The sequence below is a fragment of the Calonectris borealis genome, chromosome 5 (genome assembly GCF_964195595.1).
Source record: "Calonectris borealis chromosome 5, bCalBor7.hap1.2, whole genome shotgun sequence".
Lineage (NCBI taxonomy): Eukaryota > Metazoa > Chordata > Aves > Procellariiformes > Procellariidae > Calonectris > Calonectris borealis.
Window position 1 is genome coordinate 45,026,914 of NC_134316.1, and position 22,635 is coordinate 45,049,548.

The 22,635-nt window shown below is 44.6% G+C and overlaps 1 protein-coding gene across 1 annotated transcript in view; it reads right to left on the bottom strand.

Annotated features, from left to right (window-relative positions):
- LRP4 (LDL receptor related protein 4) overlaps window positions 1-18,938 on the bottom strand; it is a 42,240-nt gene extending 23,302 nt beyond the window's left edge. Inside the window, exons 1-8 of the mRNA XM_075152449.1 lie at window positions 18,920-18,938; window positions 17,279-17,425; window positions 7,320-7,436; window positions 5,175-5,288; window positions 4,606-4,722; window positions 1,971-2,099; window positions 1,510-1,629; window positions 1,254-1,379 (exon numbers count right to left, since the gene is read on the bottom strand). Of these exons, the coding sequence (XP_075008550.1) occupies window positions 1,254-1,379; window positions 1,510-1,629; window positions 1,971-2,099; window positions 4,606-4,722; window positions 5,175-5,288; window positions 7,320-7,436; window positions 17,279-17,425; window positions 18,920-18,938 (889 nt within the window). The remainder of the gene's footprint in view (window positions 1-1,253; window positions 1,380-1,509; window positions 1,630-1,970; window positions 2,100-4,605; window positions 4,723-5,174; window positions 5,289-7,319; window positions 7,437-17,278; window positions 17,426-18,919) is intronic.
- Window positions 18,939-22,635: the final 3,697 nt, after the last annotated feature.

Below are 22,635 nucleotides of genomic sequence, written 5' to 3' on the forward strand. Positions count from 1 at the left end.
CTATTTCACTTACATGAGCCAGTACACATTCTGCCTGGAAGCCCTGAGTTCATTTTTACCCGCTGACTGTCACCATAGACCTAACGCAGAACTGCACAACTAACCTTACAGTAACAATAGCTGTGCTCAACCACCTTGGGTTTGGTTTGAGGTGGAGAGGTTGAATTTCAGTGGCTTTGGAAGTTCAGCTTGGCTTCTGGGTGGCAACTGTTCTTTCAATACCTCTAAATACCTTTGTGATCAGGATGAGGAAACACGGTTACTGGCTTGTCTTTAAGTACAATTGCTTTTTCCAGGATCACCACCATCTCCTGCACGCTGGGGGTGCTCATGACAGCTGACCAATCTAGAGCAGCTGTTCTCAAATGGCTACCAAGCGTGTCTCTCCAGGTCCTCTGAGCTCAGCTGTCCGTGTAGAACACCCACTCTCCCCTCCTCAACAAGCCCAAACAAGGGGTACAGTTTCACAAATCCCTTTTGTCACCCCTAAAACCACTGTTTAAAATACCCTTCTGATCCAGAAGGGTCAGTATGCAGAGCTGGGCTCCACTCACTGGGATGAATTCATGGATCAGTACACACTATTCCTCAGCAAGGCCTACAGACATCCTGAAGGATCTAAGGAAAATACAAGAGTCTAGATATTCCTTGAATCCTACCATAATACTGGGGTCTGTTGAAACCCTCCTCTTCTCCATACCACTATTATATAGAAGAATGGCTATATGCGAAATGATTACTAGAAAGAGAGACTCCTCAGTAAGTATCTAAGGGGGAAGCTGACACCCTTAGCCTCTAAAACAAAGGCTTTATGCTTCACTTCCACAAAATGCCCTTTTTGATTCCACTGCCTGCTAGAATTGCTTGGCAATTTCACAAGGCCACATGAAAGCTATCCAGAACTATCTAGAAGGCATGAGTTAGTCCATTTGACAAAGGTAGCAACTTTGCACACTATTAATGTTTCCAATTCTGAATGGAATCATCTCAGAGCTCTGTGGTAATTCATAGCGTAGGAACAGGATACGATGATACAGGGATCTGATATTTGACCAGAAAACACCATCATTTAAGTTAGTTTAAGCAAACAGACCTGCACCTGTTTGCAAGCATATAAGATAGCCTACAGATCCCATTCTTTGGGAAGGACGGAACCTCCAGGCTGAACTCAGTGAAGCAATCCAGAAGACTTCACTACCTATTACCTCTAGGATAGAAACATTAGCTATAAGCAGCAAGGCAGCAGGCCAAACCTGTGTTCTCGCAGTTCTCCTCATCGCTATTGTCAGAGCAGTCATCTTCCCCATCACAACGCCAGGACAGACGGACACAGCGCCCTGATTTACAGCGGAACTGGTCAGCTGTGCACATCGATGTAGCTGAGGGACCAAAGAAAGAACATCAGATGAGCAAGAAGGATCAGAAGAGACCCAATTCCAAAGCTAACAGTCCCAAACACTCTTTTGCATCCGCAGAAACTGAATGCTTCCAGCAGTTCCCAGCACTCACTGCAGTTCCTCTCATCTGACTGGTCATCACAGTCGAAGTCTCCATCACACCTCCAGCCTGCGTTAATGCACAAGCCACTGTTGCACATGAACTCTCCAGAGCGACAAGGCTGGTGAGATGCTGCAGAGGTGGAGAATATAAAGAGCAAACTCAGACCAATGTAACATCCCCAAAGCCCCTCAGCACCACCCTTACACTCCACTATTGTGGAACTTGGTCCTGAATAGACTCCTCCAGGAAATTGCTTTAATTCCTGCATGCAGAAGTGTACTGACTACATTGATGGTTCCCATCACTACTCTCACTTCCCTGAGTTAAAAAAAAAAAAAAAAAGAAAGAGTCAGCTTATGTGTGAACAACTAGATTGCTTCTGCACTGCAACCCCTCTCCAGCCAACACAAAATCCATTTAGGTTTGCAACTCAGATGCTTGGACAAGTATATCACCCTGCACTAACTTACAGCAGTCAGATTCATCAGACCAGTCCCCACAGTCATCGTCACCATCACAGTGGTAGATGTCCAAGATGCAGCGTCCATACGCACACTGGAACTCCTCCAAGCTGCAGGTGGCAGCTGGAACATCTGATGCTAACAAGGGAAACAAAGAAAAAATGCCTGAGGTGACAGGGCACAATCCAGTTTAGATGCAACCTTCTCGGTCTAATAACGGACTAGCAAGTATTTGATGGAAAGGTGTCGGAAACTACTAGCCATTGCTGCATATCTCTGCATGACTTGTATTACTGAGAGGAACCTGAATGCTGTTTGTGCTTCACTGAGGGGCAGGTTAAACCTATATATAAAGACACCCATGCAGACAATCCACTAAAATAAATAAATAAATATTTTTTAAAAATTAATTTAAAAAAAATTACACAGGATGTTAGACTATAAACACTAACTTTTCAAGAGTCATTAAGTTCTAGAGAAGAAAACAGGTAAAGAAGGAAGGGTTGATGGGAAAGCAACAAAAAGGATCCAAGAGTGTCACCTTCCATCTTATTCTTCAGACACTGTATCTTAGTGCCCTCCAGAAAGTGTTTAAATTGTTTATTAAACCTGAAAAAGGTAAATACAAAAACAGATGGAAAAATATAGATACCCTTTGGGGTAGCTCTATATTAAGGATTGAGGCATGTCAGAATGCAAGTATGGAATGAGTCCTTTAAAATTTTCATGAAAATAAGCACTTGAAGATCAAAGGAAGCAAGGAAGCAGCAAGGTGCCCAGGTCTGCACCTGACCTTTGAGGACTTCCCCCCTCCCTTTCCTCTCAAGCTGTCACCAAAACAAACCATGCTTTATTAGGAGCACTGCCTAATAGCACTGCCAGACAGATGACCCTGGGCAAAGACCAACAAACTTATAGTCAAGGATTTGTCCACTGTTCTCTGTTCAACAGTACACTATGTGGGAAGGGATGAAAAATATTTTGAATCCCACACAACAGAATCTGACCCCTCTTCTTCATACTGTCCAGAGAATGAACTGCATGTTTCAGGCATGTAAGTCTTCCAGCTGAGGAGCTCTGAAAATAAATCCATTAAACAAAATGGAAAAGAAAGACTGACAGTCTGTGAAGTGAACTACACCTGCCTCTCCAACCTGAAGTAGTGGGCACAGCCTGCAGGCACGCAGTAAGAGCTTTAGTTCAGTGAGTATCCAGTGGCTGGATACTAAAATGTGTGTTAACGTGTGCCTCACCGAAGGAGCCTGAAAGGAGTGTTTGGATCTTCTTGAGGAGAAAATGAAGTCAGTGACTTAAATTCTCATGTACTGTGATTCAATTATTACGCACACACACTGAAAAGTAACGCACACACACACAAAAGAACAGTATAGTCCCACCTTGTCCTAGATGAATGACAAGCAGGACTGGAGATAAGGAAAAGATGACAGCCACATGGAGGAAGATAAGAGAAAGGGAGGTAGCCGAACTGAGCTTCTAAGCGAGTTACTTAAAATGCCTTATAGAGGCAACTGCCAGCCAGGACTGGAGAAGCATTCCAGCTCAGAGAAGCAGGGGCACCAGTTCTGGGTGCCCCCCCACTTCCATAGGAGGCAAGGTTGAAACGTCTCCCCTCCCTTCCTGAGGGCCTATTCATGGCCTGCAGGGAAGCGACAGGCAAGGGAGCAAGAAAGGGAGAGGGGAAAAGGAGACCGAGAGAGGCTGGCTTCCTCTTAGAGCCCTTCCCTGGCTTAGAAATGTTTGCAGCCCCTGGCTCCCTGCCAACTCTCATTATCTGGAGAGATAAAAGACAACTCCCCCATGCATCCACTCCCCCTGCCCTTCAGGAGCTGGCGGCCCTGATCCCCCTCCCAGAGCCTTTTGAAGTTTCCTGCTATCTAGAACAAATTCTGCAAAATGCCTGTGAGAGCAGGGTGGGGGAAGGGACCACTGCAACTTCCACAGGCACCAACAGTGCTCACACACACGGGAGAGAGGCAGTGGGGGTTAGGAAGGGACATAACAGACTCCTGTCCCACTTGCTACGAGCCTGCGAAGGTGGAGGAGAAAACAACTGTTGTGGGCTCTCACTGTCCCCCCTTCCCCACCAGTCACATCAGCTTCCAGCTAACTTGTCCTATCGGCCCTTTTCGGACAACGTCCTGCATAAAGCATGTGAGTGAAGAGGGGCGGGCAGGCAGCCCCTGCAGCGTGCCCACTGGGGACGTGCAGTCCCTGAGGATGCTGTCAATAGGCAGAGCCTCCCCAGAAATTTCAGGCAGGAATCAGACAAGAGGAAAAAGAAGAGAATAGTTTTCTCCCCATCCCCCCTGCCCTCCAACTCCTACAGTTTTATATAGAGCTGTGTTCAGTAAAGCATAAGCCTCCTGCTCTGACTCAAGGTCACACAGCCATGGGAAGGAACAGAGAAGCAGCCAGGCACAGACAAAGTATGCCTGTGAGGTAACTCAAGAGATATACCATTCTCTTGTGCCCTCTGGGGTAGGCAACAGAAGGCAGCATAGCTGCCAGTACAGGCAGGACTAACTTGTTTTTGATCTTTGCTGCAGAAAACATGCCAAACCCCAAGACAGGAGCAGGTCCAAAGGGCTATTTCCTGTGGTTACAAAGCAAGGAGAGCACTTACGGCAATTCTCTTCATCCGAGCCATCCTTGCAGTCTGTGTCACCATCACAGAACCAGTGCTCAGCTATGCAGCTACCGTCACTGCAACGAAACTCCTTCTCCGAGCACTTTCTCATATCTGCAGAGACAGCAACGCAAACAAAGTCTTGGTTTTTCTCAGAGTACCCAGGAAATAACCGCATCATGCTCCTGAAGCTCCTAGGGCACCCACAAACAAGATTGCTCATTAAACCATACATACCCGTGTCATGCAGTGCCTGAGCAAAACCATCATTGTTCATTTAATTGACACGGAGTGCTGGATTCAAAAGGAATCCATGGGACTTCACAATGGCGTGTCAAGGAATAACAGGTCTCAAGTGATTTTTGTCTGGCAGGTAAGTCACACAGCCTGAGATCCCAAGCATCCCAAGCATTCCCTGGGAATGGAATATCCCACAAGCCCAGCCCAGACGAGCCAGCTGCGAGCCCTCGCCATGCTCAGAGGATCCTGGAACTGCACAGGTTGGAATCTGTGCAACCCCTTTTAAAGCACTGGCAGGGCAGTATTTGTAGGGCCACATTACTCACCACACTGCTCATCGCTGTTGTCGCCACAGTCGTTGTCACCATCACAGTGCCACAGGCTGCGGATGCAGTATCCATTCTGACATGAGAACTCATCTTCCTCACACTCCCGTGGAGCTGCAGGGACACAATGGAGATAAGGTGAAGGCAAGGCAAGAAGATTTACCTTGCAGAATGCCAAATCTGTGACATGTTACAAATCGAGCAACATTGTCCTCCAAGGACACGTCGATGTTGGAGAGCTGATTACCCTTCCCCTAACAATACCAGGAGGGCTACTCTGAGATTTCTTGAGCGTCTCTCTTCCACTCCTTCCGCAAGTCAATAGTACAGCGGGCTCTAAAATTTGAGAACATAAGTTGGAGGAAGTACCTGGAACAGAGAGATGGAGCCACGCACCCTGTGCTAGGTCCAAGGGGCTAGCACAGCCCCAAGCCAGGCTCAAGAGATCCCTGCACGGATAAAAGGCAATCCAGGCCTCTTTTTAAAGGCCCTACCATTATCTAATAAATAATTGCTGGTAGAATTGTATCTCCACCTTCTTTTCACAGCAATGTCAAAGCTATCTTCAAAGGAAAGGAAATGTTCATTGAAAAGGGAGAGAGAAAATTTAAACTTCCTCTTCTGAACACCTCAGTATTTGCAGCCTCATTCCACCCTCTTTGCCAGTCTTCTAAGGCAGCTTGTCTGCAGACCAGTGAGGAAAGGGACTGCAAAATTAGCACCTGAGGACCTCAATCCAACAGAAACCCTCCTGTGGTTACGTGCTAGTCTGAACAACCCCCTAAGAGTCTCTTATTCACAGAACCTTGCCTTCCTCCTTTCATTAGTCTCCAAATCTTTTGATCCCACCCTTCTCCACTGTTGTCTTAGATATGACGGCATTCTAACTTTTTCTGAAAAACAGAAGACGAAACAGACCCAGATTTTCTTTCATGAAAATCTTTGAATAGACCGGAAAACTGAGCTTAGTCCTGCGATCCAGAGCATCACACAGGATGTCAAACCCCTGAACCTTGCTTCCCAGACCTTTGCCCAAAAGGGCGGGCAAAGATCCGGGGCATACTGATCAAAAAGTGAATTCATTTCCACGCAAGTATCAGACATGGAATACTTTACAGCCAAGAGCTTTATTTTTGCATTTCTTGAGATGTGGTTCCTCCATCAGAGCCACTCTGGAGCACCATGCACACAACTTTTGTAGAATTCAAGGGCTGTAGTGATGCTTATTAAGCAGCTGCAACCATCTCAACCAGACAGCAAAACAGTTCTGCTCCTAACTGCAGCCTGATGTCAGCCCTAGCAACCAGTGCAGTTTCAGAGAAGCTGAAGCTCCAGTGCTACATAACACGCTGGTTCTCTGGCACGTGCTGCCGAGTACGGACCTGACAATCTGTTGTGGAGAAGGAAAGTTGTACCTCTGAACACCTTTTGCTAATGGAAGTCAAGCACAAGTAAGCCTTGTCCTCAACACAAAGGGGAAAGGAGGGGGCTGAGCTCCAAAGACAGGCAAAATTCCCTCCATCTTAATAATCTGTAGAAGCACAACAGCAGTGCTCACAGCTAGCAGCCTGCCATGGCAGCTCTTTTGAAGATGGTGCCTCACGTGGAAGCAGACAGTCAGCTTCCGGGGTAACTGGTCTCTGTGTGGGCAGCATCCCACAGCACCTCCCTCTCCTCAGGGAGCTCTGTTTGAAGGGAGAGGATGCTGGGGACAGCCCGGCAGAGCAGAAAAGTCAGACAGTGGAACCTGAGGCCACAGGAAGTCAGCCAGACAGGCAGTTCAGTAGGATTTGGCAGGGGTTAGGTGTTTCCACGAACAGGGGAGGACACGAAGAGCTGAGCTCAGGGAAGTGCTTCATGGGACATTAACTAGCAAGGCTGCAGGGCATAAACGGTTCTCCAGCTGGATGGAGAAGCATCCCCTCCCCCAGGACATGCAGCTGTACAGCAAGCCAGGTGCCAAGGCGGCAGGGCTTACGGACATCAGGTACACACCTCTGTCAGAGGCAGGATATAGCTCATTACAAGCCAAAGGTCTGATTCAGTGGATAAACTCTTACATTCCTGTAATAAAAAGGGTCAACTTTCCTTGGCCATGGCAGGCAGGCACTGCACCCACCCTCTCCCCTCAGAGAGGTGACTTACGGCAGTCCTGTTCATCAGAATCATCCTCACAGTCGTTGTCTCCATCGCAGACCCACGACCGGCGGATACACTTCCCGTTGTCACAGTGGAAGTCCAAGGGGGAGCAAGTGGGCAGCACTGCAACAGCAAAGAAAACACCTCAGGGAGCTGCAGCCAGCTTCCTTCCTGAAAGCAAAGTTCCTTCCCTCCTGAGGGAGGAGGGCTACACCTCTTAGAAACAAAAGACATAAAATTGCAAGTCATGAGGAGGAGCTGTCCCTCAGATGGGGGGCCAGGGTAGGTCTGTAGCTTGGCAGTTTCTCCTCCCCAGAGAAGCACTGACCTTTCCACAATAAAGTAGCCACCACGATTCCCCCACTGAGTTCCTTTTTTCTCTTTCATCCCTGAGCCTGCTGTTCTCCCATAACTGCACTTGTTTTATAACAAGCAAAATTACATTATCAGCATCTTTCCTGCATGCTTCCCAGCGCAGTCCATCCTGTTTCTATTACACAGCGAGTTCTTTAGAGTGAGAACTATCAGAAGCAATGTTTTTGGGAACAGGATTTTGCAAGGTACATGCTACAGACTGTGTTCCAGCGTGGGGACTCTGCCAGCATTTTTGTCTAACAAACCTGCAAGGAGAAGCTTAGAGGCATGAATCCACTGCTGGGAATAATTCGCTGTACCCTAAGTGTGAGCAACAGAGTCCAAACCCTGCTAGGTCTCCAGAAGGGACGGAGAAAGGGGGCAGACATGAGATGATGCTTGCCTACACAGGAGTCTGTTGGCAATGGAGCGGAACCACAAATCCACAGTGTTTGAAGAGGCCTGGAGCCACAAAGCTGGAATTCAAGGGGGAGCATCAGCCCTTGTCCTTCCCCCCACAGATGAGAGGAACACTCAACCCCGGGAGGTTCATGCTTTTAAGTGCTGCCAGCTGTGGTAGGGAAGGGGCTGCACAAGACTGTTCCTGACAGGTGTGTTCTCCAAAGAACAACGTTCGCTCAGCGATGCGAAGGGGCGAGGGCTGGAGAGGGTAGTGCCTGAAACCCTTTCATCCCAGCCCAGCTTGCCGACAGCATCTCCCATCTGTCACCAGGCGGGCCAGCCCTCTTCTGCTATGCTGCTACTTCTTCCCCTGCCAACGCCATCCTGGAGGTGGGAGCGCGACGGGAGGGAGGCAGGTAAAAGAAGAAGGTGAAGACAGCAGCCACACACACAAGGAGAAGGATTTAATAAGGAGAACAAATAGTCACATTTTGAGCTTTTCCACCTTCCTCAACCCTCCATTTCCCCTTGGCCCAGGACTGCTGCCAATGTCCTGTGAAAGCAGCATGGATTACACGATACAGAATCATTCACTGCTCTCTATAGCTAGTCCTCCAACATTTCTCACCAAGGGCCTGTCCTAAAAGCCTCCCACCCTCAGAATACACTAGTGCAGTTAGATCCAGACTTGCTCTAACATCTCTTTTCCTAACCACAACTTTGGATCATCTTCTCAGCCGTTCCTGCAGTACGGCAGGCATAGGCATCTCTGTATTTGAGAGGACATCACTGCAGACGTCACTGCTCTCAACGCTGAAGCCTGCACTAGGTGACAAAATACAGAATCTGGCACCGGCCCTTGGGAAAAGGTTCTTCCCATCATGTCCAGGATCCCATGCAGATGTATGTCCAGGTCAGATCCAGTTAATTCTAGGCCCCAGAGAGGTATGAAGGAGAGGGAAGCATACAAATCTGTATTTTCACCCCCAAGATTTGACAGCACCCTGGTCTTCCAATGGCTGACCCGTTCCCTTACATTGCACTTTCTCTGAGCACCCCTGTGCTGCTGCATCAAAATGGAGAGGGAGCTTCCCCTTCTTCCCCAGGGCAGGCAGAAGGGGAAAACACTCCAGTTCCCAAACTCCGCTTCCAAACAAAACCAAGACAGATTTCTGGATTCAGAGGATTAGTCCCACTCTCCCTCTCCCCAAAGCACAGCTTCCATACGTTGCACACTGAGCAAACCTTCCCCGGCCTCAGCTGTAGTTGCAGGACTAAGACCATCCCCCCCAGCATATGCTTTTCTGTCTGCTCTCCCGGGTCCCAGCGTGACTAATCACCAAAGGACTGCACAGGAGCCACCTGGAAGGGAATTTGCATGCTGACTCTCCAGGGGAGAATTCTTCAGGCTCCCAGAGGGTTAGGCCATTAGCGCTGGTTCAGAGCCGATACCATTATCCCACTGAACTGCTGCATCCTTTCATGAGGTAACGACACAAAATGAAATTCCACCCCTACAGAGAGCAGTTCAGCCAATTTCATACTCCCCCTAAATATAAAAATTGAGCTTCAAACACAGGGGAGGGGGAGCAGGGGGAAGAGGGCAAAACACAAACCGCCACATACAAAGGAGGACCTAATTCCCACCCCAGCAGACAGCAAGTGCGTGCCAGCCCAGACAACACCAGGGGGGAGATAAATCCCCTTCTACAGGAGCTCTCCTTTAAAGGAAAAAGAAAAAAACACAAACCCACTTAAGTCAAAAAAAAACCCTAATGAATGAAGGCTGATGTCTCATAGAGCAGAGGAACTGCCAATGGGATCAGGGCAGGGATCCACGTAAACTCGTAACCTGAATCTAATAATGGTCAGAAAGGATGCTTCAAAGGAAAATGCAAGAGATTCTGGGAGCAGCTTTCACACAGGGGCAGTCTCTTCCTAACCCCCTCTTCCCAGCTCTGCCCTCCCAATCCACAATCCTTTCTCCCCATTAAAAAGCAAAATGTCTACGCAGAAACATTCCTGTGTTTCCTTCTACTCCTTCTAAACACATAAGGCTTCAGTTCCACTGTACAGCCCTTTGCTCTAGGGTTGTTATTATTCAGCCCTTCTGTTGGTCATTTATTACTTTGTATTTTGATGAGTTTTATTCCTATGGAGTTAAAGCTGAGGGCATACCACTAGCCCAAAGTTAATGTTTAGCACTGTTGTAAATATATCCAAAGTGTTTGGAAATTTGAAGTTAAGAGGAAATTCAAAAGTTAAGAGGTCACACGTAGGACATTCAAACAACCTCCACTATATTTTGTCCTGACATCATGGAGCAACTATACATTTTAGTAAGCGTATTGCTTTAATTCATATAACTCATTTTAAAAGCCACACTTCCATGGTCAGAGAAGAGTACATGGCAACACAAATGAAGCAGTAGGAACTCGTTTCACTGCCACAAATGGAGCAAGACCTCTCTGGACAAGCTGGATTAGCATCTAGAAGACTGGAAACAGAACCCCTGTATTCTCTTCCCAGCTTGATGTTGATGCTTGCATGACCATGAGACAGTTCTGTCTCTTTAGTCCCACTTCCCCAACCTGTAAAATGAAGGATATTTATTACTTCCTAAGAAAGCTGCAAGTCCTTCACAGGCACTGCTTCCACTGACAAGAAAGTAATCACAGATTGCACTAACATGCTTTCACCACTACTCATAGCAGGATTAGGTAATGCAACAGTAAACACATTTAAGCCTCATCCCCCCTTCCCTGCTCAATTCCAGCTTGATCTCTCCATATCTGTGCAAAGAAACAGTATTTTCCTAAAAGAGATGAGCAAAGGCAAGTCCTAGGATGGAGCTGAAGACAGACAGACGCCCAGACAGACAGGGACTAACCCGCCTCTCCATGCAGAGTGGAGAGGCAGGATGGGGACAAGCCCAAGGAAGGGGAGCCGGTGGGAAGAGCTAGGCTGGGCAGCAACAACCCAAGAGAGCACATCTGTCAACTGACAGTGAGCAACACAAAAAGGCCTTTGAACTTCCAACCATTTCCCTGAGCTCATCCCTCTGCATGGTCACACTGGACATCATCCAAGGTTTCAGCAAAGCTAGGTCTATCATAAGCCTGTTATTCCTCCCCCTCTCCCAACTCCTATTACACAGGGCGCTCTTTTATGGCCGAGCAGAAGGGGAAGGGGGAGGGCGGGGGAGAAGGGAAGTTTATAAGGTGAAACGCAGAGTGAATCACGTCCCACTGTCCTTTGAACACTTTATCCCGATTGCCTGTGGTGAGCAGGTTGCTTTGTACCCAAGGACAGCGAGCGACTGGTGTTCAGAGCTCTGGAGCGCAGCGGTTTGAACAATACTGCTTGTTTAATTAGGCAAACTGTCGGTCATGTGAAGAATGAGAAGTTAATTTAAAAAATAAATACGAACTCAAAAAAAATTCATGCTACCTACATTAGAGACAACTGCAGCCTGAGCCCCAGCTATGTCCACACTCATGCATGTGTCATGAGCATATACATACACACAAACACAGCTCTGTTTGCTGAGATCTGTAGCACAGTGGGCAAAAAGTCCAAAAACAAGAATAAAAGACATTAGCCCACTCTCAGGAAGAAATAGGAGACACTGCATTTTACTAACTACATTTTGGAAAATCTAGTTTCAGAATAACATAAAATGTTTCCAATCACACTGCTGAACTGTATTTAAGGATGCTGCTGGTCAAAAGAAAAAAAAAGAGAGAAAAAATAATTTTAAAAAGAGTATCGGCACCCGATCTTTTATAGCCCTTTGATCACAAGCGCTCTGCCCGAGGGGGCACTGCATTAATTCTGATGCCTTTTAAAGGAAACACGCATACTCCAAGCCCAATAAAATGACGAAGTATGGTTGCAGATATGGAACTGGTGTCTTTTCAAGAGAAACTTGAACTCTTGTCAAGAGTTCCTAATTAGTAAAACTTGAAGTTTAGAAGTGAAGCTTCACCTGAGCTCTTGCATCTGAGCTCAAGACCGGTGATTAAGTGAAGGGCAGAGGGAAAGTTATTCTTTTAAAGTTTCCATTAATTTTAGTAAAAGACCTGTGAGATTTTTATCCTTTCATCACCTCAAAAAATTTTGTTGTGGGACTGATAAGCAGGCTATACTGATAACCCTGTTCCTGGCAAGGAAGAGACCCTCTCCTGCGCTTGAATGACTTGTAGCTCAACAGGAACTGCCTAAATTTCCCAATGAGATGGGAACAACAGTCCACTTTCAGTAAGCTTTAAGGTAAAAGAAGTAAATTCTTCTTCAGTCCCTTTAAATGAAAAAGCATTGTACAACAGTGCATGGAGCTAAGCAAGCAAGTCTGTGTCCCAAGGAGCTACACATTTACAAGCTGATTAGGTATGATACAGAGCCAAAATTCAGACGAAGGGATTTGGTGTATCTTAGGAGAAACAGAACTATTTATCAATCCCCAGGCCAAGTTTACTCAGTTGTCCTTTCACCCTTGCCACAGGAAATAAGACTCATTCACACCACGCTGGACTTCAAAGCGCATGCAGGAGGGCAGAATGAAAACCATTCCTCCGCTTGCATGCGGCTTTCGTTAGGGACAGTCCAAAGTAGTCTCTGTTGGCACAAGGCAGGAAGGCAGCTGAGCTACTCTGTGCATGTGTAGCAAGGATTTCCAAGCCAGACACTGTCAGCAAGCCAGAGAACTGACACCAGAGAAAGTCTATGAAGCTGGCATGACAGCTGGGAGGTTGCTTATTACTATTATTACTACAGCAGTCTGGCTTGTAAACATGATCCAAAGCAGGAAGCAAACATGTCACGGAATAATTGGCTCCCATCACAGCAGGGCTTCAGATCTGCAAGAAAAACAGTTCCTGTCACAGCCAGGTAAGCAGAGGCAAGGCTCTCCCAAACGCGACGGGAAAATACCTATGAGAGGCAGACATTCCGAGGACACCAATACAAATGGAAAATGTCTGGGGCGTGCAGAAAGGGTAACAGTTGAGAAGAAACTTAGTGCAACTGACTCAAAAAGTGGGAATTTGGTTTAGTTTGTAACAGAACATAAAAAAAAAAAGAAAACAAAACCAACCCACCACAACAAGAACACACCACATTTTAAGAATTTATCTCAAAACTGAAAAACATCTCTCAAAAGGAAGAAACATTCCCTGTGTCTGCTCTTGTTTTTCATAGCTGCAACTCCTCTCACTCACTGCCAAGTATCTTGCCTTTCCCCGCCCCGTGCGTTTCAAGCTATCTGTCATTCTTTAACTGAAATGATAGCTTACCAGTTCAACGCTAGAAAATTGCATTAATATAGAATTTAGTAAACTCTAGTCAACTATGCAAGCATACGCAGTGCTATATAGACACAGATGCAAGATTGAATCTTGACTTGCTAAAGTAATTTTCACCTTTCCCCCCACCCCATGTTTCATGCTCTTGCTTTATTAGGAGTCCAGCAGTCCAACGTCTTCCCACTCTCCTCTCCCTTTCCCAAGGAAGTAGACAGAACTCTCTCAGGAACTCATTCTTGTAGTTGTATCAGCTTACAGTATACATACGTAAACAAGCATGGTTGCAGCTTTATTTCTCTGGAAAGTTAGGACATTCACAGGAGAAAAAAAAAATCCTGTAACTCTGTAAAACTAGCTTGCAGCAGACCAGTGGAAATGTGGGATTCCTTGCAATCACTTCTGGTCACTCTTCTGACCATCTACTTGATGATATTGTAATTCCTGTCTTTAAAACTCAGATCTGTACTTCCATACATTGCTGAAAAAGAATCCCCACAGCTTCAGCATCTCAGAAGAGTCCACATAAGTGGTTGCACAGACTTAGGTTCATGAGTCAGAACAAACCACTGGGCTCACCCCAGCATGAAGACTAGCCCCATGGGTTTTGAGAAATCTCACTAAATTTTTTAACTAGGCCTTTCATGTATTTGGGGCTTGTACGATGACTTCATCAGCACAACCCAAACCTACAGGTCAATATTTGTATTAAAAAAATTCACCAATTTCAGACCTGGTATAAGTCAATAAATAAAAAATAAGTCAAGTTCAAAACAGAGAAGTTGTCCAAAATTTCACTCCAACCAGAACACTGTATGCATGTCACAGCAGATGGCCAGGGAAGGAAAGCAAATCTGTGAACTGACCATTCTCACGTACTATGTGCAAGCATTAGTGCTGATTTGTGAGAACCTTAAATTGATCTAAAGTTCAAGTTGCTGTTCCAAGGGGCTCACACCCCACCCCTGCTCTTGCACTCCTGCTGCCTTCTTTATGCTTGGCACAGTCAGCAAACAGATCAAATGGAAACTTAACCCCACAAACGAGTACACCTTCACAAGGCTCCTGTATGCCAAGCAAAAGAGAGAGATTTAGCAAGCGATCTGCTCTAGCAAAAAGTTTCGCTGCAGTAATAACTAAGCAACATAGGAAATACTACCACAAACCTACACTGTAGAGTCGATCTAGTTCTTACAAGCTGACAATAATATCACATACCGGGACTCATAATGAACAGCTACTCAGAGCAAGATTCAGCAGGCTTAACGGAATAAGTGTTCCTAGGGCCCCTCCACTGCAACTCGTATGTGTGTGCTGAAGTCATGCACTTAACATTTCTATAGAGTCCTTAGCCCCATTGCTTAACTTTTATTTTTGCTTTTTTCTTTCCACTAAATTGCACTCGGAGTACTTCTGGCTGTTAGCTGAAAAAGTTCTCCTCTTTGTGTTTATTCTACTACAATGCCATATTTAAAAAGGCAGCTCAGATTCTAGTCCTTCCCCTTGAGTCACTTTTCTACTCTGCATAAATGCAGCTCTTTATCTCCCCTCCCATCTTGTCAAATCTACTGTCCTTCTCTGTACATGCTAGCTTACCTCTCTCACTAAATTGCAGAGACCTACAGCACAAGTCGTATGCCGAATGAGATGTTTAAACATTCCCATCTTACACGTGCTGTTTTCTAGACAGCTCCCTTTCCTTCAGCCTTATTCCTCCCTTTGCCTTGTTAGAAACTGTGAATTAAAGAAGGCAGAAGTCAAACCCAGTTCCTACATTCTCTGCCTCACTTGGTTGTCTGCCTCTACGTTATATGCTTCCCAACCTTCAGTGCCTGAGAGTATCAGCAGATTGATCACAGTCCACTACTACTCCCTAGTTTGCACAGCTTCCATTCAAATCTATATGGGCCAGATTTCCTTAATATATTAGGGATACACCATAACCACAGCTTTACTGTGCAAGATCAAAAGGTTCCTCTCACCCAGGCCACGATGCAACAGCAGATGCCAAGAGAAGAGTGCAAGAACATTGCATGCAAGTAAATGTTCTTCCTCAGAAGACAAAATCTGCCTCTAATTTGTGATACAAAGGCTTCCCAGACAAGAGGTGGCATATTCATCTTTAACAGCCCTCAGTGGATTTTACATCCATAAACTTGTCAGATTGCTTTCTGAGAATGTTTGAAATTTCAGAATCAATGTTTTGTGGCAAGTATATGTTGTATAAACATGCAATTCGTTAGGTTTTTGAACCATCTCCTGCTAGTTTCTATGGAAGACCTTATCCCTCCTGCCCCCCAACCCTACCATGCCTGCTTAGCTTAAAAACCTTTGGTGCTGGATTTTGTTGAAGTACAAAGTAGACCTTATCAACAAGTATTTCTTGTCTAGATCATTACTGACTCTTTCACGGCATTCCAATAGATTTGTTTCCCTTACAAACACCACACCCTCCTGCCCAGAAACAAAACAACACACCCCCAAAAAAAACCCGAAAAAACCCAACCCCTCAAGCTCCACTTTGCACCCCCACAAAAACCCACCAAAAAAAAAAAATCTTCCTCTGTGCTCCGTAAGAAGCCAGCAAAACCAGTTTAGAGATTGGATATGCCTTACCTCCCCAAGCCCCTTATTCTTGCTCAACTTCTCCTTTTTCAGCCTGTGCAGTTGAGTACAGCCTCCTCTCTCCTGCTCTTTTGAGATTTTAATACTATTTCTTCAGGCCCCAGATCCTCATCTCCTCTTTCCTGAGCATGGCAAGTTCTCAAATTCGCACTTTTCTTCACTGGATGTAAACATGCAGGTTTTCCTTCCATTTCTTTGATTTCTCCAGTTAAGGTCACTTCCTTGCCCAATAACCCTTTCACTAATCATCTACAAACCAAACACTGATCACCTCAGTTTGCAGGTAACCTATTCTTCAAAACTCCATTTTTCACCCAAGGTCTTCCACATTGCTCACTATTTGCAAAATTATAAGAAACAAGAAGTGAGAAGGAAACAAATTTTCACAAAGCTGGGTTGAGATCTCCCACACTTAAGGAAGAAGAGATTCTCCAAAACAATGTTTCAAAGATGAGGAAAGCTCCTTTCCTTACAGCAGTCAACAGTGGAAACCAGGGAAGGCTAGAGAAACATCCAACAGTGGAAGAAAAATTCCTCAGTCATGTTCGTTGACAGGAGCCTTAAATCCAGCTCTAGGGAAATTTTCATGAAAGTAGTTCCATGCATTTGGGCCTTTGTTCCCACCGTTCAATTCTACCACAGTCTGTGGAATCCAAAGAGATGAGGTAAGAAAGCAACTTACTTGTGGCTCCAGGGAAAGAGGTTTTCTCTATTCATCTATATCGTGTTAAATCCACTAAGAGTGACACTTCTTATCAGTTCTCACCTAGCTGGGCTCAGCTACATGATGCTGACACTATGCAGATGCAGAGTAGCTGCAACATAACTTCTCTCAGCAAATCCCAAGACCAATAAATGTTGATTACAGTGCTTACCTTTCCCTCCCTTCATAGGGCAGCCACGATAGAAACTAGAATGTTACTTAAGAGGGCAGACACCCTCAATACACTTCTTCACGCTGCTTATTTATTTACAGCAAAACCATATAATTTAGTTCACAGATAGCGGTTTTGTAAGGGGGGGGAAAAAAAGAGGTACTTCTCTCTGTCCCATCTCTCCACTACGACACTGATGTCCAACAGCCATCTAAAACCAGCTGCAAGAGGCAGAGTTGGGCTTTCACTGTGCTTTATGACAGTGGCTTCAGTTAAAAGTATGTCATCTACAGTCTTAAACATTTGTCATACAAAAACTAGGATGTGCCTTTAAAACAGAGAAGCACCTGCAGAAAAAAAGTTAAGACATTCAGTTTTCACAAACACAAGTCAAAAACGGTATTCTTACTGCAGCCATCTTCATCACTGTGGTCCCCACAGTCATTGTCTCCATCACATTGCCACTGAGCAGGGATGCACGTGCATTCACCAAAAGCACTGACAGCACATGTAAAATGATTACGTCCACAGGAGCATTCGGTGCTACTTGTAACACCTGTAAAGGAACAAACAAAGAAAAAAGATATTTTTTAAGAGATCCGTCTATTTTAGGGTAAATGCATTAAATACAAAGTGACATCACAATTTTTCTCCATGTACACACTATATGTATGAACACATACTCTATTGCAAAGGAAAACATTCACCCCCCTCACACTGCTGAAACAGGAGATCAAGTACTACGCAGAGTTTCCTGGAATGGGGCTATTTGAAGGCAACAGCAAATAGCAACCTGCCTAAAAGAGACTTGGGAATCAGTTAGCTGAAAAATAACTCGGCACTAATCATAATCAAATTCAAGGAATCCCAGGTATCAGAACACCCATTTTATTTTACAAACTCAGTCTTCTCCTACAGCAGAGTGCTGCTGCTGCTCCACTTAGTTCTGACACAACAGAAGGGATAGCAAAGATTCTACTTGAGAGAGTTATCTGGGGTCTTCTCCAGACCCCAAACTTTCTAGATGCAAACCTCTTAAATGTCACTGCTTTAGACATTTCAGACTCCAGTGAAAGAAAAAAAAAAAAAAAAAAAACAAAACAAAACAAACCCCAGAAACCCACACCCATCCTTTCTTATTTATCTGTAGAGATTAAACAGTGACATTATCCTGTGTATAACTGACATTTATGAAAGCAAGTGAAGAGGATTTTCAACTCTACAAACTGACCAAAAGAAAATGCAATACAAATGTCAATGTATAATCTGATAAGAACATTTTTTTCCAGCCTTAAAGTTAGCTTAAGGAGCTCCCAATCATTTTCTCCCCTCTCCCGGCTACAGAAGAATACTCTGCACAACTCTTGACTCTCACCCCTGTGCAAATGCAACTATTTATGATATTATCCCACACATTCTCTTAATAAATCTCTGCCTTAAGAGAGAACAGGCTATAGCCCACCTCTTGAAAAGGAAAAGGTCATGCCTGAACTTCTGTCTGACATTATCTAGACAATCTATATAATCAATATCACTGTTAAACAAATGATTATGCTATCAATCAACAACCCCCTCAGGCTAGTCTGTGACTGGATTCTTTTTGCATGGTTCCTTCTTTCTGCAATTCAAACAAACCTAAAGCTCTCAGATTAAACAATAGATTATAAGGAAAGAAATACAGAGGGATACCTGCCCCAAGTGGTAGTTATATACATCCTGAACTATTTGCAGACTTTTTGATCTCATTTGTTACTATTCTGCAACTCTCTCAAGAGCAGAATTCCCTCCAGCGAAGACATCCACTTGTGCAAGTTAAGCTAAGATTTAAGTTTAGAGGGGATGCACTTCTTCCTTGAGGAACAATTCCATGATAAGTTTCTTCTGCAACAAAACTGGCTGAGGAGGTTTCTGCCAGCCTCTGCTGCCTGCTCCCAGCTGCTACACTGCAGGTTGCAAGGCCTTGCTACAAACTATTTTCCAAGCACATCCACAAGCTGCTGAATTGGGCCAACCAAATTGGTTGCGGGATCTCCCTTCACACACTGCCAACCTCTTATTCTTTCCTCCATCTCCGCTACAAGTTATCTTTAACTTAGGTTTAGTAGTAAACATAGATCTCAAGGTATTACTGTATATGCTAGAGAAAGCGGCCAATATCTGGTGTAACAAGGGATAGAGGCAGGAAGAACATAAGATGAATAAGGAACAGAAAGAAGGAAAGGCAAATGAAAGAGGGCAGAGCAGTCAGGTCCTCAAAGGACTTACCTGGTATGGCCAGGGCAAAGGCTGACTCAAAAAGACAGAAAGTGGGTGATGTAGCATCAGAAAGCAAAAAAAGCCACACAGACATCCCTAAGGAAAAGCAATGCATCATCTCTGCAACATATCCGACTATTAGAAATAAACACAAGGAAATTCAGAAGAACCACAAACCTCCCCAAAAATCAAACAGGTTCCTTCAAACTGGCAGCACAGGAAATTCAGGACAAACCACCTTCTGCTGTTGCCTACCACTATTTAGAAAGGCAGAACTAGCTATATATTGTATCCAAGGTAGCTGCTCTTTAAATCACCTTTTCCAAAGCAATTTTTCCACCACTATCCTCAATAGTACCCCAAAACACTTCTCCCAGCTACTTCAAGCTCCAATACCCCTTCCTGTGGGAGTACACCAAGACAATCATCATCCTCATTACCCCTAGAAAAAGACAAACACGAAACTACTAGTGACTGGCTCTATCTTGCCCAGGCTCCACCATGTCTTAGGGTAGCTTCACCAACAGGGAAGGATCAAACATCAAGGCAACCAATTCTTAAACTAGGGGAATATATTTAATAATTTATTTCTAGATAAGTATACAAATAGAGAGAGTTGGGGAAAAAAGTAAAAGCGAGTTATTTTAGCTCCTGAATAGCAGCATGGAGGTACAGCTCTGCAACAGCAGAGAAAGAATTCGTGCAGGTGTCCCAGTCTGCAAACTGCAATTGTATCTGTTGTATTGTCAAACACACGGTTATCTTCAAAAGTTGCTACTAATACAGGTTATATATACACACACACGCGTATTAAATCTGTTCTTCCCACCTCATTAAAGTTGCTGCGTTCAATCACCTCTGGTTTATGTTTTTATCATGCTATAGAAACTGTTGGAAGCTGAAGGATATGTTACGACCCAGATACCAACACTCTCTCATATGCACTAGCCTCTATCTGTAGTACTATTATGTAAGCATTCTTTGCTTAACTAGTCCAAATTACGACCTTTGTGAGTCTAATGCTTTGTAATTTGTGACCCTTAGGGAAACTAACCTTCTACCATTATAATGATGCATTTTATAAACCATGACTTACCCTAATCTTACACTTGGACAAGTAAAGCACATCACTGTTCAGAGAGCACACTGATTCCCAACCTACAAACAGTATCAGAAGAACCAATCCTGCATGACTAGTCTTTATCGAGTGAAACGAACAGGTTGAATGAAACCTGGGACCCCCTGCAGGAATTTTCTCAATGATTTCAATGTGGATAGTATTTCACCCTTGGTGTCCCATGATTATTTCCCAGTGCTCAGAGCTCCGGGGACATTACCCTGTAACTGTATCTATAACAGTAGAGGGCCAGGAAGGATAAAGATGGGAAGCATGTTTTCTCCAACTCCCTCAATGACAAGCAGAAGTAGTGCATTTGGTGTGAGAAGCCTCAATGGAAGACTTACTCTTTAACGTCAAGCTCTCATTAAACGTAGGGAGCGTGAGACAGAAGACTAACGACGCGCGCATTAGGGTGGAACATAAAACTCCAGTGTCACGTTTCAATCCCAGTTAGTCAGGGGTCCGGGAACAGGACGGAAGTCAGCACTTGCTGTTCAGGCAACTGGACCAACAATCAAAGCAGACGTATCTACTTACACTTCTGCACATTCTTCTGGAGCAGGAACAATGAGAGGTACCTCTGGGCTTAGCCATGACACGCGTTTTTCCTAAAATGTTTCATCACACTGCAGGCTTGGACATTTTACCAACCCTCTATATTCAAAAATGATTTCACTTACGCAGGAGGCAAAAACCCGACATATTTTAACAATGCAATATATACAAAACAATACACAAACGCTAAACAGAGACATTGCCAGGTGCTGAGCTGACATCACTCAACTTTCCTGGCCTCTCTTGATGCTTCATGTGACCACCACACAAGTTTCCTACTTTCTCACTTGCCCATGGGTACAAGCAACCAAAAAAAAAAAAACAAAACCCAACCATCTTCACTGTCTGTAGTTTCGTTCCCTCCAGATGCAATAGCAGCAGGATCCAGTAACCAAACAGTTTTCATAGCAAAGTATTATACAAAACAACTTCCAGATTTTAAAAACAGGAAGTCAGTCTAAACACAGGCCTCATACTTAACATCTGCCATCACCTTAAATTTAGCATGGTATGCTCAGTTTCTTCAGATTCCTTCCAAATACCCTCCCCATCTTCGTGTTTATCTGACAAATGAAATGTCTCCTGAGGGAGGGTGGGTTTTCCTCCCCCCCCCTCACCCTTAATAAGATAGTTAGGATCTTTGTAATTTTATGTCTAAAGTTGGCAAAACAGTTATGTCATTTCTGGCTGAAAAGCAAAAGTCAATAATCATCCTGTTATTTCTGCACATCTTTTTTTTGGGGGGGTGGGTGGGGTTGCTTAAACAATAAGTTGTTACTCTCTTCCTCCCCTCACCCCCCGCTCGGCAACTCTTCATTAGGCCAAATAATATAGCCCATAAAGAAAAACCTAATATACAAAGCTTCATTTTGCTGATGAGGTCACTTGCAACCCTCAGAGCTATTACATAACAGCCCTGCATTTGCCACAGATTCACAGAAACGTTGACATTACAAAGGAAGCTTAAGTAGACAGAATAATTACCAAACCGAACTCTGTAGCCTTTGTTTTGTTAGGGACAGCAGGGGAGAGTGAAAACACTGTGGCATGCTTTTTTTCCAAAAGGAGATTGCTAATTCTATTTTCAGTAAAAATAATGACAGATGGCAGCTCTTACCACTATTTTGTAGCAATTCAACCTTCTACAGGCTATTGCTTCAACACGGAATCATGTAACAGCCCAGATTGGAAGGTACCTCGAAAGATCACCTGGTCCAACCTTTTGTGGGAAAGGCAGCCTAGATGAGATTATCTAGCACCCTGTCCAGTCCCATCTTGAAAACCTACAGCGATGGGGACTCTACCATGTCCCTGGGGAGGTAGTTCCAGTGAATGATTGTTCTTACTGTAAAAAATTTCTTCCTTATGTTGAGATGAACATCTTGCTGCTCTTCAGGGTCCATCAGCTCAGTGTCCATCCCTGGCAGCATTCTAGCAATAGCAGGGTTTTCTCACAGTCCCATAATATGGATGAAGTTTCCTCAAATGGATGTTAACCAAGAATACTGCATGAACAACTGCCAAAGATCATGGCATCTATGGTCAACACCATGCTGCCTTTCCACATTTTTTCTTTCCATGTACCAAGAACTGACTACATAAGAGACTCTTCCACTCCACGCCACCCTGTTAGTTGCTTCCTTTCCCCTTCATCCTAACAAAGAAATTCTTACTGTTATTTTTTAAAGTAGTAGTATTAAATTCATAGCCATCAGTTTGCTTGTGCCATCCTGCAATTCTGCATGTACCTGTAACACAGGGTAGCATGGCTAACCATGGCTAAGTATCCATTTAGTTCTTATATATTGCAAGGAAAATAGCACCAACAGGTTTAG